Below are 14,544 nucleotides of genomic sequence, written 5' to 3' on the forward strand. Positions count from 1 at the left end.
AGTGAATGAAGCTGAATTGATGCAACCAAATATTTTTATTTAAATTTTCAGATGCTTCTTCTTAATACAATTGAATTTTGCTTAAATCTGTGTGGATATTAATCAACCTGAACCAGAATGTGCTGAATTAGTCCTGCTAAATAAACATATCAGCATTAATTACAGAGAACATAAGGAGAATATATGTGTGTGTGTAATTTGGATGCAGTTTTTTTTTAATCTAAATTAAAAGAATGTCTCAATTCCAAATTTTTTTCATTTTTAATACATTTCAGTCATTTTGTTTACTTCAAGAAAGCGTTAAAAACTATTGACCGAACTTTCAGTATGTGTTGGATTTATCTTATCATTTCTGCTTTCGGATCATATATCTGTTTATATAATGTGAAACACTAAGCAAAAACATATAAGCTTTCAAACATTTCTTTGAATCAAAATCATCAGTGTTGGCAATGACTCTCAGGTACTACCAAACCAAATTTCAGCTCGGTATCTGTAAAACTAACAATGTCAGTCATTTTTATGCTGGCTAATGTTGAATAGCTTTGGTGGCCATCTTGAACTGGGGTAACTAAAAGTAAAAATTAAAGACTCTTAGCTTTGGTATAATCTTGTCCAAATTCAATCAGTCTTAGCCTTTTGGTTAGGTGAAGAATTTTTTTTTATTATTTTCAATTATAATGAACATTTTACAAATTCCATATTTTATTTGTTTAGGAGTCTGTATCGCCTGTAGGATAATTCAGTCCCGGAAAAATCAGATTTTCTTCTTGAACGGGATCTGCTTTAGAGCAGTTCCCAACACAAACCAGAAGTGAAGATTTCCTGCATTTTTGTTTACCTGTTTCTCTGGGAATGACTGTGAATTTAATGTCTCTGTTGGCGTGTTTAGTGTGGTTTAGGGCATAAATAAATCCACTTCTTAATATAACGCTGCGGGTTTATTCATTCTGAGAGCTTATAACAGTGCTTATAACATTATATTGCTCGTGCTGGAGCTCTGCCTCCTATATTGCTGATACTGGCTTGAGTAACTCTATTTTTCCTACCTTATGCTGGAAAATAAAAGCACACTTTCAAACATCTACCAGACATGTTATTAAATGCATCTTATGGACAAATAGGTATTGCGGCGAATCCTGGAGGGAGGATACAGAGACAACAAGCTGACAGAGGGTGTGTCCTGTTCATACGGACTGAAACAAAAATAATCTCTATACGAAGCATTGTGTTACTCACAGGGTCCTGTCAACACAACAAGGAGCTTTGCCTTCATCTGCAGAGAAAGACGATTCTTCAGCAGGGCCTTCCACAGCTTGAACAACATGACACGAAGTAAACTCAGTAAGGACATACGTGCTTCTTAAACCAAGATTTTCATTCATTGTTTGTTTGTGTGGTTGCCCTTTTCGTTGGTGTAATTTATGATGTGCAAACTCAAAATTTCCTTTACAAGGCTTCGAGTGTTTTCAGTTTCCACCTGTCTAGTATGTTGATTTTTGCTGACTTTGAGCGTTACAAGTACTTTAAGTTCTTATTTTGAATTTTCTTGTGTTTCTAATATACCAGACAAGGTCACTCTCAGCAGTGCGCAGATAGGAATCACAGGAGCACGTTGTCTCTGCTGGTTAAACTTGACTAACCGGTTAGTTTAGAGTCGGTGCACGCTCCATGCCCTTGAAATGAGGCAACCTTATGCACTTAAACTAAAGAACAACAAGGCAGTTTATTGTAGGAGTAATAAAATATATATAATATTCTGCATAATTTAACAGAAACATTCAGTGTTTTTGGTGTTAAACACGTTGTCACAAAGAGCAGCTATTCAATGTACATTTTACCTGGAAATGAAAAATAAATAACTGAACGAAATAAAGTTTTGCCCTTTTTTACCCTTTTACATCACAGACAAAAAAACTATAAGTTTAGTTGTCAGCTGGTAATATAATGAACTCTTGTTTTTTTTGTCTGTCCAAAATGAACTAGTTTAAATTTAGTCAAATTGTTGCAAGCTGTTTTTGCTGACTTTGTCTATGAATCGGTTTATTCTGATACTTTCAGGTTTGAGCTCATCTTTGGATCTGTAGAGTTTCCACAGAGTGGCTTATCTAGTCTGTAGTTCAACTGAATGTAAACATGAAGGATTAATTTGACACCCAACCATGCTTGGTGTACTTTAGTTTCCTAATTATGTTATTTTTCTTGCATAATTATGAATTGGCTTGCAAGATTGATGTGTACAGGTAAAGCCAAGTATTGATGTGATACAATAATTAAATGTTTACATCATGTTACTGATTTGCCTGTCTTTTTCAGGAAGCAAGAGCAAGTTAATAGAAGCAGCTATGGGATTTGCCCTGGGAGCAGTAGGAGGCTGCATTCTGGGGGCCACAGAGGACCCAGTGGACAAAATCCTGTCTGTAATGACTTCAAGTGGTCCTCTAAAACCAGTGATGGCGGAAGTCAGAGCAGTGGGCGCCCTGGGGCTCGGCACCCTTATGGGTTTTACAGCACTGACGACATCAGTGACTTCAGTGATAGCTGGTGTGATCTTAGCAGCACTGACTGCTTCAGTATTTGTAGCTTTGAAAAGTTGCAATGTCTCCTACAAAAACTCGTTTGGCTTGTGGGTATCAGCAGGAATTGCTGGTACGCTTGGGACCACACTCAGCGGAGCCACATTTGGAAGGGCGACTGAATGGATTGTGAAGAATTACGGCATGGTGGGAGTTCTGGGGGTCCTGAGCCTCTTCACTGCGCTAAAGCCACCCCTGCATGTTTTATTTGAGGTCTGCTGGAACTGCAGAGAGACCTGTTTCAATGTGAGCTCCGAAGTCAGATCCAGAGAGAGGAAGCAAATAGAGAATACCGAGTGGCAGCAGAGAAAGAGGGCGACGGTGAAGATAGAGAAGAGCATCCTGTCGATAGAGAAGGGAGGCGACACAAGAGGGATGGACGACAGAACAAAATGGATCACTGAGCAAAGAGAAAGAGAAGAAATAGAGAGGAGGAAAACTGAGAATGAAGAAGCTGAAATGGAGGAAAGATCCATTCAAGACTGGATCAACACAGTGGTGGTCAAATATGTTGAATTCTTAGCTTTTTCGGGAATACCGATGACAGCAGTTGCCATTGTTACGTCCGCATTTGGTTTGTTTGGTTACGGAAACCACCAATCTGTATTTCTAGTGCTTCTGGTTTTAGTTTCAGGCATCGCCTATTTCCTTCTAAAATCCACTGACTTTAAGTTTTGGATGCTGGTGGGGTGCATGGGAATGTTTGCGACCTTCCTCATCGCCATGCTGACCCTTCATGCCGGCCAGGAGGTTGTAGCTTCTGCTATGAGGATGAGAAAGGCAGGGCGCAATCAGTCCAGAGAAACCATCAGCACTCAGATGAACTACCAGTCGTCCTTGGAAGCTGTAAATGCAGCTTTCTTCGCAGCCAAGCTCTGTCAACTGGGATTGGGCGCCACAGTGGGAGGGACGTTAGTAAGGCGAGCAGCTGGGGAGGTAAAAGTTATTGTGGGAGCTGCTTTAGTGACAGGGGTGTTACTAGCCGGGATGGAGGCTTTATCCCCAGTGCTGGGTGATGCGGGGACAGCAGGAGCGATGCTAGGCGTGGTTGGAGCAGCAGGAGTGTCTGTTGGAGCAACATTAGCTTCAGCTGCAAGGTGGTCCTCACAGCCAGGAACTTTGGGAACAATTGGAGGAGTGATTATAGGAGCATTAGGAATGGGAAAATGGCATATGGTCAATATTGGACTTCAGCTCCCAGTGGCCTACATGTTTGCAATGCTTAACCCATTTTAAGTCAAGATGAATGATGTGTAGGCAAGTAATGCCCTGTATTATCATTTGATACTATCTATTCCTGATAAAAAATAAAATAAAAATCTGTTTTTCTTTGTGCCAAAGAACTTATTTAAAAAAAATTAAAATATATCAGTAAATTATTACCATTGTGTGATGCATTTCTTCTTTATAATGCCAATGGTAGTTAACTTGACCCAGCTATTAAAAAATGTTTTAAGTAAATGATACAAACAAGCATTACTTTTACATTGTTTTATTGTTTTTGCTTGTTTTTAATGATTCTGACTTATTTAAAACACAGGTTAAATGTTGTGTATTTACATATTAAGAAAAGCAATTAATATTTGACACATTAATCAAGGAGATATGATTGATACCTTCTTCATGAAAATTTTGTGATCAAATATGTCCACAAAAAAGTCCCCAAACATGCATATTATATCAGGTGGTTCTAAACTGGTTGTTGGTGTAAATAGGTTGGTCTGAATTTGTCAGCTAGTTAAGTTAAGTTAAAAATTAAACATATTTAAGACTGGTAGATTCAAATACATTTATTAAAAATACAGAAAAAAGTGACAGGCTGGATAAGATACATGCATGTTTTTAATTATATGTTAGATTTTTGTGCGTGTTTTCAACAATATCGTTATCTTGTGATTAAATAAGCTGAAATTGATCTGGAAAAAAAACTTTTAGGAAGATTATTTCCACTTTCAAAGTTGCAGTTGGTGCTAAAGTACATTGTATAGGCTTTAAGAATTTTGGATATTATTCTTTTGTTGTTTTATTTTGAAAGCAAAGACAGTATTTATATAAGTACAGACCTGACGTTACAGACTGAAACACAGATCTTTCTCACACAACCAGCGACGCATTTGTTCGCAGGGGACATCATTCCAGCTGGCCAGTGGTTGGTTTTCGTCCCCCATTTCCACACAGTCCTCTTTGCTGTTTAAACCGCCATTATCAGGTTGTCCATTCTGCCAAAACCTGAAAAACAGTGAAAACTGAGGAAGTGAAAGAGATCTTGGACTAACAGATCAAAGCCCAGTGGCAAAATAAACCTTTATCTCCACTAAATCTGATGGTTTACTTACACAGCACCAGTTCTGGAACAGCTGTTTTATCATTGTTATGTTTTAAAGCCCTATACTGTAAAACTTGCTAAACAGAACTTGCAAATATTTCATTAATTATTACAGAGTTCTCCTTTTTTGTAAAAGTGCCACAGTTCATGTGAATAATATCAAAGAATTTATCTTTTAATCAGGTTATTTAGGGTATAAGATCATCATTAAAAACAAAAACAAAACTGCACTCTTACGTGGTTTTCAGTTCAGATCCATCCACCCATTTAAAGGCCCCGTCCTTTCTGCGTAGACCAATCCAAAAGAAGAGATACTGACTCCCATCCATACGATATATGGCATTCTGGTAAGAATAGAGTTAAATTTAATGTGACTCCTGCAACTGAATGACGTGCCTACATATAAAGAATACCAAACCTGTTCCTGTTCATTGTCAATGACCACCAGGTCAGCTCCTTGACTCTGACACTGTTTTCTGCCGTCATTCCATCTTTTACTCTCTGTGGAAAGGAAGTAACACTTGGAGTTGATCTGCCTCCACCCTAGAGGACACCGCTGAGAGGACACGCAGCCTCTCAGCTCTGGGAAATAAAATAAACATTGACAGATTAAACACTGGGATATTTATATGTAAAGCTTTCAGCACAAACTGAGCCACAGTAAAGATAAATGTGTACCTGAAAGGCAGAAACTCTTAAAAGAAATTGGACAAATTTGTCAGGTATTTTTGTTGTTGTTGGTGTTTTGGGTAACGTCAAATACAGGGCTTTCATCGATACGTTTGGGGTTTCTGAGTGGTTTTAGTGATTTATTTATTCATTGTGTTTTTTTTGCTGTGAGCTAGTTTGTTTGTTGTTAGAATTGAACTGGCTCAAGGCTCAAAAACTAGTTTAGGAAAATAGTTAGTTTAGGTTTATGTGAACCTGTTCATAACTTTATTCTGTTTTTATTGTTCCAGTCCGAAGGACAAAAGGGTTCACAAAGTTTGAAGAGTTTCTAGCCTGGTCTTAGACAATATAGATGTAAAAAGCCAAACTATTTCACCAGGAATGGCATTTTTAAGACCTTCATCTATGAGGATAAAATTTTATAAATTTAAATTAAGAATATAACCAAGAATTTTGCAATAAAACCATTGACTGACTGACTTAAAGGCCTTTGTCTTATATGGCAAGAGGAGGATGGTTTCAGTAGTTCCTTCAATGATAAAAACTTAAGCTGATACACTTTTATTTTGAAAAACAAAAACAACTGGACTTCTATTCTGTAGTTGAAGACGTTTCGCTTCCCATCCGAGGAGCTTTCTCAATTCAGAAATTTCTAAATTGAGAAAGCTCCTCGGATGAGAAGCGAAACGTCTTCAACTACAGAATAGAAGTCCAGTTGTTTTTGGGTTTTTTTAACCTTTTTTGAATTTACCATGGCCTGGATGACTGAGCTAACAATTATCCGTACATCCCTAACCTAATCTTAATTCACACCTTAGCCCTAAACCTAACCACTAACCCAAAAATGTCGTTCCACCACATTAGGATCAGGCTTTGGTCCCCAAAAGTTCATCAGTTACTGAGACAAGGTAGGTGTACAAGGTAGGTGTGTATACCAGAAAAAAAACTAAAAAGGTAACAAAAACCAGGTACACACACACTTACAGACTCACAAACAAAGTTAGCAAGAAAGTTATCAATAGTAAATAATTAGAAACCGAGCAGAAGAATAAAACTACCATTGATTTGTACCTTGGAGGTTTGGGACACAAATAAGTCCCAGACTGAAGCTACAAAGCTTAGGGAACCAATAGTTTTATCATGTTCTATTGTAAAAAGCAGAAAACTTGCATCATTTGAGTTTTATTTTTAGCTCAGTGCGACAGGCTGCCCTTTTTGTACTGCTTTTTCCAGTTTAAATGTCTGCCCTCATGCATCTCCCACACCACCACATAAGCAAGGACATAGCTGTATTTATAAGTCACACAAACTGTGAACCTGTATGACAAAGTCTGGAAAGGACCCGGAAGGAGCAGAGAGGGAGGGAAAACTGCACATCTACAAACGCTATTTAGACATTGTTATTTCACCAATAATATCTAAATGTAAAGCAATAAGCTGAAGTCATATTTTTATTGTTTCAGTGAGTGGCTGGAAAAACACTGGAATAAATCTTTGTTCTTACCATCCAGCCGAAATTTCAGGATGTCTCTTTCCTCCTTCGTCTTTCTGATCTCATCAACAAGTTTATCGTTTTTGTTTTTAAGGATCTGTACGTCTCTGGTCAAGGCAATGCAGTTTTCCTCTAATATCTTGCCCTGTGCTCGCTTACAGTCAGCTTCCTTCCTGTGATTTTCGTTGCTCTGCTGTGTTGTGTTGCAGTCTGAGATAAGTAAGTTCACGCTGGAATAAACTGACATCCCCCCCATCCCCCAAAAATAGGAAAATAACAATTAATTATTTGTGTCAATTCTTGTTTCGTTTTGCTTTCTTTTCGAAGCAATACTCACTTGTAAGACGTAAGGACAAATTGAGAATGGCTTGAATGATACACAGCAGACCAAAGCAGAAGAAAGTCAGATGATACACTTCTTTCTCTGCAAATTAAATAGTATACAATATGTGTATATAATATGATATGTATACGGATTAGATACAATAAAGCTAAAATAATGAAAAGGAAATTAATAATAGCTGTCACCTGATTTATTTGTTTTCCAATTCAACTTCTTCCTTCGACTAGGCCGCTGGTTAACATAGTCCCTCATCGTTATTTCCTCCTGCTTCACTGACTGCATTGCTCCTGCTTCACTGACTGCATTGAGCTGTTTGGTAATTTAGCTTTTCCTCCCCTGGTGTTGATGCAACTCTTTTTTACAGAAAGAGGAAATGTTGTCATCACTACATACATAGAATGGGTAAGAATAGAGGAAGAAACAACGAGTGAGGAAAGAAGAAAGAAAGAAAGAAAGAAAGAAAGAAAGAAAGAAAGAAAGAAAGAAAGAAAGAAAGAAAGAAAGAAAGAAAGAAAGAAAGAAAGAAAGAAAGAAAGAAAGAAAGAAAGAAAGAAAGAAAGAAAGAAAGAAAGAAAGAAAGAAAGAAAGAAAGAACAAAGAAAACTTGTGAGTTTGTCTCTAACTTGTGTCTAATTAGCAACATATACATTTTCTTGTTAAGCTTTTCAACATTTCTCGTATCTAGTGTCGTTTTATATCTTGTCTTTAACAAATTAAAATGAAAGTATGCAACTTAAACACAAGGGAATTTGGAAAGGTTGACTTTCTTTTTCAAAAATGTGGAGGTAGATCTATAAAATACATGCACAAGCTTCAGTCAGCTAAAGATGATTTGTTTCAGTACTTTGCTTGTTTTAAATTAATGATATAGATGACTATGACTTATATCCAGTCCAGCAGTCCATGGGGCATAAAACACAATAATCTTCAGACGACACACAGTAATCTGGAGCAAAAACACACAAAAGAGCAGAAACACACAAATTGTAAATGATGTTACAACAAGCATTTACAACTGGCTTCTTTCTCACTATTATTAAAGACAAGTAAGGACAATAATTTAATCTGTTGGCTTTTTTCTTAATATTTACAGTCTGTTGAACTAATAACAAATGATAAACAGATATCTGGAAACATTATGGACGTAAATCCCTAAAATGGTCAAAAACTTGATCTTTAGTGTGTTTAATTCTTTCCAATGATTCAAAACAGCAACTCAGATTCAGCGTTTCCTCTTTGTTGGTGGGTTTTAGGTGATCTGCTTCTTAATGACTCATTTTCACTGTAGCTGCCTCCATCCTTTCCTTATAGCTAAACCAAAAAAATGTTGGTACACCCTGAATCACTTTGCACAATATAAAGAGGAAAACCAAAAAAGGGCATTAGTTGAAACATTTACCGAACTGTTTGTTATGGATCTGTTGGGATTGTTTCATGTTCGGTAAGATGTTTATGGTAAATTTGATTTACAGTCGATGTGAAGTTAAAGTAACAGCAATGTTTACAACCAGTGCTGTCCGATTTTGTCTAAAACTGTTATTTTTATTAACAATACATTGAAATGGTAAATGTTATGTACTTATTTAGTGCCTACCAAAGAGCTTTACAACACAATCTGCCTTTTTTTACCCATCCACATCACTCTACAGCATCTAATCAGGGCTTTAAACTCCATTCATACAACAACGGGGCACATCAGAGGCACTATAACATGTGACTGCTGCCAGGAATTGAACCTCTGACTCTCTCATTGGAGGACAACTGCTCTAACCACTGAGCCACAGCCTCCCAAATATAAATAAATAAAGCTCCTTTATCTGTTTTTAAATAAAAGTATGGTTATAAGTAACATACATTCTATAAATGTTTTCTAAATTGTGTGTTTTTTTGCTTCTTTCAGGGATGAGGCTGAGGTCCTTCTCTTCTTATAATTCACACCATGAATGTCCTTTTATTTTTTTAGCTAGTTTTTTTATTTACTGTGTGTACTTTATCGTGGTACTTTTTAAGTTGACGTCACTCTTTAACATGCAGCATGTACTTTAAGAGTACGCATCAGACTTTTTTTTACATGTTGTCTACCAGTTTGTTATTTTTATGTTGGTCAGAAACAATGCTTTAAGTGTGAAATGCTTTTTCTGAGGTTTACTCTGCCGATTATTATTATTATTATTATTATTTTTTGCTCTAACTTCTTTAAAAATGTCTTGTTTATTTTTTTACCCAGGCAGGATTTAGAGATTTATCATGAAATATTAAGTTATTAGTTTAAAAACAACAAACAATGTGATTATTAACCATACTGTACTTCATAATAAAAGTTCTGCTCCGAATAAAGAAAATGGCAAAGTGCTTTTATGGCAGGAATTACCAAAAAAAGGTTTGTGCAATTAAGGAAGTTTGGAAATGAGTCAGCTGAAGCTGTAGCATCAGTTGACTCATTTCCATGATTGCACGACTTGATTAAAAAAATAATAATAATATTACATTTGATTTGTATTTTTAAGTTTCACAAACCAAGCAAAGAATTGTATTCTGGTTTTCTCTGGTTTTTGTAAGATAATGTGAAATTCATGTGCTGGATTAATGGAATTTTCCCAATCTACGATAAAAACAAAATAGTCCCCCATAGAATGATGAGAAATAATAATTAAAGCTTATCTTAAGAAATTATTTTTGAAACTAGCACTTTTATTTTGAAGGAATGCATACTGTCTTGTATATCAAAACTTTAAACAAAGGCCTTATGTGATGTGTGTGCGCTCAGAGTGTGTGATGGGGATCACTCTCAGCTACTACCACATCAGATTTTAGCTCAATATTTGTAAACCTGAATGACTTGTACCCATTTTTGAGTTTGCTACAGTTGGTTAGCTGTGACTGACATCTTGATTCAAGTTGTAGGTTACTTCCAATGATTATTTTTTTGAATGTGTTCTTAAAATCTGTCCACTTGTTGACGAGATATTTTGCTAAAAGACAGACAATTGCATGAACCTTTCAAAGTGACAGGCAATAAATACCATAAAAACTCTAATCTGGCTTGTTTTTTTTCTTTTTAAGTGAAACAGTTTATATTTAGGTGACTGAAAGAGGAAGAAAAATCATGTGCTGATTTGTTAAGAAACAGAAAACCAGAAAAGGAGAAGTGGATCATGTATCAGCATTATGCAAAAAAAAACTTCTTGTTGTTTTTCAGTGCGTCTTTCGAGGTTAAGATGGTGAGAGTTGTTCATAGAGAGCAAGCTGAGATCAGCATGGATTATGTAAATCAACCTGATGGATCAACCAGAAACGGTTCTGGAAACGGTTCTGAGCTGCGTCCTGCTGCAGGTAAGACAGTTACTCTCTCTTTATCTGTAAAGCTGATAATTAGATCATTTAAAAACATCTGTCTGATCACGTCACGCATAAATCAGCCTGATGATTAACCTCAAACAACATTTATGTTCTGGTTCTTGAACGTTCTCCCACACCTTTACTGAGTAAAGAGTATAAATATGTCACCTTTGTGAGTTTGTCAGGTTTTAGTTGGCACCCAGGAGAGAACAGAACGGTTCATTTCTTTCTGTTTGTGTTTTCTTCATCCAGGGGAAAAGCTGATCAGAGTGGTTGCTGTTAGTTTTGGACTCCTGTGTGTCCTACAAGCTGCGGCCAACGTTACTTTACGTCTTGTTCTGCGTGAGTAGCTGTGGTTTTACTGCTGTGGAAATAGGAACATGTATCAGAGACGCGACTAACCCTAACCCTTATCCTCCCTGTTTGGTTTTATCAGGTTTCTTTATCAAACTGTAAGATCTAAAGAGCCGTTCGCACCGACAACATTAACTCTAACATTTACTGTAGAGAGATTCAGCTCAATGTCAGAGTCCACATGAAATTACAGAAACAACAACAATAGAAAGTTGCCTTAAATGAGGTTGGTTTTTGAACGATTTGATGAACTACAAAAAAAAAAACTGGAGCTGGACAGCTCATCAGAGGTGCTTTTCTTGTTTTTTATTCACATTCTGCTCAGTAAAAACTGTTGTAGACTAAATTAGATACTTCTGTTGACATGATTTGTTTTTCTGTCTACATCTTTATGTAAGGTTTTATTTATTTTATTTTTTACTGATGTCTTTTTTAAGACAATCAAACAAAAGTGTTGAATAAATAAAACCTGCGTTCAGGAGAATAACTGTAAATTAATTTAACTTCATACTTGTTTTCTGTTTCACAAACCTTACTAGATTTATTTAATAACTGATAAAAAGATGAATAAAATCTGTTTTGAATTCCAAACACAGCTGGATTGTGCCGTGCCTCCTTAATCTGATTAATTACAACATTCTGGTGCTCAGCAGCATGGTTTTTGTCGCAGGTCCTGAGTTCAAGGTTCAGGTTGTTTTGTTGTTAGTTCACTAATTAATTAATTGATGTTAATTGAACACATTGCTCCAGGGCCTGACTTGCGTGGAATTTCTCCTTCTCCCTTCTCCCTGAATAGCAAGCAGCCATCAGGGCCCTAACAATCGATCGTCAGGCTGATGGTCCTTCGTTTGCATGTGAACAACTAGTTTTGGTCATCACACCCAACTGGTTGAATCATTTTGCGAAGGTGCAGCTTATAAGGCTGAGTTTGCTTGCAGCTCCTCAGAATGAAGAAGTTTTTTTGGATAAGAGACAAAACATATCATCTAAGAAGTAATCATCCAAAGGACCTGACTCAAACTTGTTAGATTTCTCTACCTGGATTATTGAGCATGCATTAGGATGCTGCAGCTCTGTTTGGTCACCGTTACTTCCTGTTTTATTTTGTAAAGTCAGTTTCTTGTTCTTTTTATTCGTTTTTTTTTTGTTTGTTTGGTAATCCTCACACTCTTACTTCAGACTTTCATTTCGCCATTGTCTCCTCGCTCCTCGAGTTCAGCTCAGTTTTGTTGATTAAAAGTAATGTTTTGCATCATCAGTCTGTCCACATTTGGGTTCTTATTCACCTACCTTCGTTACGTAATGGATGCTCAGATTGTTTTTGTTCTTGGTGAGGATGACCCTTAATTAATGCTCAGTGTTGAAACGATCAGGGATGTTAGGAAACAAACAACTTGTTGGGAAACCTGAACGTCAGAGGAACTAAATAAAAAAGGAAGAAAGAAAGAAACTGCAGACGGAAACTAAAGTGGGACTTTCTGCTTAGCTCATCCATCATATTTGTAACTTCCTGCATTAAACACCTACTCGAATTTCAGTTCATATTATAACACATACAAACGTGGCTGAAAGGTTTTTTCTGCTTTTTCAGACACTCAGACATCCGACAAAAATGTGACAGTAGATATAGACAAGTTGAGAAGACTATATGGTAAGTAAGAGGGTGAGAAAATGCATTAAATTTCACATTTTATCTAAATATTTAAGTTCTAACCTGGTACTGCACAAAACATGTCAGATAAATATTAAAAATAAATCTTGATAACATGATTTATAGCTGGTAATATCATCTACAACCTGAAATATAGACCCTCTAAGCAAAGAGATAACATATTAACTGTTTTTACATTTTTTAACTTGTTTCTACTTCTTCTTGAGTTGGAAACTTTAAGTGTAAGAATAATTGAAAACTCTTGAAATATTAAGATGGGGTTTTTTGTCCTTTTTTCTTTGCAGCAGATCAGTATTTTCAACAAGGATGGGTGTATTTACATCCAAGTTTCTATTACATTTCTTCCATTAAAAAATCCTGGCAGGCGAGTCGAGACGACTGTCTGCGAAGAGGCGCAGATCTGGTGATTATTAACACCAAAGAAGAACAGGTAGAGGGCTTTCATCCAACTCTGTGAAAGAGCATCATTAAACAAGAAGGTGTAAATTATAACAGATGCAAAACTGTCTCAATTCCTTCCTTTATTTTGTTGATAAGGACTTTACAAGACAGTTTCAGAGGCTCACGTGGATTGGACTAAGACACAAGATGATCACTCATCAGTGGACATGGGTGGATGGGACTCCTTTGACCAAAAGGTTATTTTCCTTATTTTGGCACCTTAAAGCCATTTGGTTTATGGAATAATCTTATTTTCTAATAATTAATGCAGTAAATATTTTACTGATCTGATCTAAACTTGTTCTCTGTTTAGCTGAACATAAAGGTGTGTCAAGCTGAGCTCTTTAATAAAAGTTTTTTTGTTGTATTTGTAAATAATTTGTCTTGTTTTTTTTCTTCTTCCATTTCAGATACTGGGGCCCTGGAGAACCTAATAGTTACGGAGGCAAAGAAGAAGAGTGTGTGGAAATAAGGTTTCATGAAACTGAAGACAGCTGGAATGACATACCTTGCATAGATCAAAACGTTTGGATCTGTGAGAAAAATGTGACCCAAATAATTGAATGAAAGCCCAGAAACCTCACTTTATCTGTCAAGGAAACTTTGGATTTTGTTAGTCATTAGATAAATATGGCATCATAAAGGTGCTCTAACTTATTCTGCTCACTAGTTTAGTTTTAATCATATTTTTAATGACAGGCTGACTCAGCAGAAGACAGAAAAAGATATTTTAAAATATAATACGAGACAAATAAAATCTCTGTTGTATAGAAATACATATAATTTGTTCCCCTATCAGTTTACACAAAATCTCTAGGCCTCAAAGATGACATATTAATGGCCTTTTTCCCACTTGTGGACTTTAAGATTCAAAATGAAAACAGAATAATCACCTCGCTGAACAGCATCTGGGAGATTGGAAGTGCAGTAGATTGTCTACCTAGAAAGAATTTTGCACACCATCGATTGAAGGAACGGGAGAAATGCTCTAATAATCTAATTTTGTGTAATTTCTGTAATACACTTTGCTGATGTATAATAAATATGTTGTAAACAAACAAGTTTAAGATACCTTTTTGTAATGTCTTACTTGATAATTTCACACAGTCATCTTCTAATTGTGCTCACAAATGGCCCACCTTGTCTTCGTTAAACATATTAGCGCAGTTCAGTGTTTTTTTGTTTGTTTGTTTAATGTAATGGTGGGAATAATTATTTTTTTGAGGACTACTCATCACTAATAACGCTAAAATAATGACATGTAGTACTCAGAGTCGCCACCAGAGGGCGGTAACCAATCATAAGCCACTTCCGCAAACAAAGAACGCGCTA

The 14,544-nt window shown here is 36.3% G+C and overlaps 3 protein-coding genes across 6 annotated transcripts; 2 read left to right on the forward strand and 1 right to left on the reverse strand.

The window, feature by feature from the left end:
• Positions 1 to 1,190: 1,190 nt before the first annotated feature.
• On the forward strand, positions 1,191 to 3,959 carry LOC108247212. 2 transcript variants are annotated; one of them, XM_017435167.3, is made up of 2 exons: positions 1,191 to 1,344; positions 2,317 to 3,959. In XM_017435167.3, the coding sequence occupies exons 1-2, from the start codon at positions 1,326 to 1,328 to the stop codon at positions 3,810 to 3,812; spliced, it is 1,515 nt and encodes a 504-aa protein (XP_017290656.1). In that variant the 5' UTR covers positions 1,191 to 1,325; the 3' UTR covers positions 3,813 to 3,959. The 2 variants fall into 2 exon arrangements, with proteins under 2 accessions (XP_017290656.1, XP_037830737.1); XM_037974809.1 differs by having other exon boundaries at positions 1,206 to 1,352.
• A 392-nt stretch (positions 3,960 to 4,351) lies between these two features.
• LOC108247222 (asialoglycoprotein receptor 1-like) lies at positions 4,352 to 7,735 on the reverse strand. 2 transcript variants are annotated; one of them, XM_017435183.3, is made up of 6 exons: positions 7,592 to 7,735; positions 7,401 to 7,487; positions 7,076 to 7,303; positions 5,321 to 5,484; positions 5,140 to 5,246; positions 4,352 to 4,805 (listed from the first exon to the last, which is right to left on the reverse strand). In XM_017435183.3, the coding sequence occupies exons 1-6, from the start codon at positions 7,686 to 7,688 to the stop codon at positions 4,646 to 4,648; spliced, it is 843 nt and encodes a 280-aa protein (XP_017290672.1). In that variant the 5' UTR covers positions 7,689 to 7,735; the 3' UTR covers positions 4,352 to 4,645. The 2 variants fall into 2 exon arrangements, with proteins under 2 accessions (XP_017290672.1, XP_037830738.1); XM_037974810.1 differs by lacking the exon at positions 7,076 to 7,303.
• Positions 7,736 to 10,578: 2,843 nt separating this feature from the next.
• On the forward strand, positions 10,579 to 14,273 carry LOC108247223 (CD209 antigen-like protein A). 2 transcript variants are annotated; one of them, XM_017435184.3, is made up of 6 exons: positions 10,579 to 10,739; positions 10,998 to 11,087; positions 12,691 to 12,750; positions 13,056 to 13,201; positions 13,309 to 13,409; positions 13,623 to 14,273. In XM_017435184.3, the coding sequence occupies exons 1-6, from the start codon at positions 10,625 to 10,627 to the stop codon at positions 13,777 to 13,779; spliced, it is 669 nt and encodes a 222-aa protein (XP_017290673.2). In that variant the 5' UTR covers positions 10,579 to 10,624; the 3' UTR covers positions 13,780 to 14,273. The 2 variants fall into 2 exon arrangements, with proteins under 2 accessions (XP_017290673.2, XP_037830739.1); XM_037974811.1 differs by having other exon boundaries at positions 13,059 to 13,201.
• The last annotated feature ends 271 nt before the right edge of the window (positions 14,274 to 14,544 follow it).

This window comes from Kryptolebias marmoratus, linkage group LG3 (genome assembly GCF_001649575.2).
Source record: "Kryptolebias marmoratus isolate JLee-2015 linkage group LG3, ASM164957v2, whole genome shotgun sequence".
In the NCBI taxonomy this organism is placed as follows: domain Eukaryota; kingdom Metazoa; phylum Chordata; class Actinopteri; order Cyprinodontiformes; family Rivulidae; genus Kryptolebias; species Kryptolebias marmoratus.

Excerpts from the sequence above, each read along its gene's own strand:
- LOC108247222 (XM_017435183.3), bottom strand. The coding sequence starts at position 7,688 with ATGCAGTCAGTGAAGCAGGAGGAAATAACGATGAGGGACTATGTTAAC. Across the intron at positions 7,304-7,400 it reads TTTGTCCTTACGTCTTACAA|TTTATTCCAGCGTGAACTTA; the intron begins GTGAGTATTGCT and ends GGGGGATGTCAG. Across the intron at positions 5,485-7,075 it reads CCTGAAATTTCGGCTGGATG|AGCTGAGAGGCTGCGTGTCC; the intron begins GTAAGAACAAAG and ends TTTATTTCCCAG.
- LOC108247223 (XM_017435184.3), top strand. The coding sequence starts at position 10,625 with ATGGTGAGAGTTGTTCATAGAGAGCAAGCTGAGATCAGCATGGATTAT. Across the intron at positions 10,740-10,997 it reads TGAGCTGCGTCCTGCTGCAG|GGGAAAAGCTGATCAGAGTG; the intron begins GTAAGACAGTTA and ends TTCTTCATCCAG. Across the intron at positions 13,202-13,308 it reads TTAACACCAAAGAAGAACAG|GACTTTACAAGACAGTTTCA; the intron begins GTAGAGGGCTTT and ends TTTGTTGATAAG.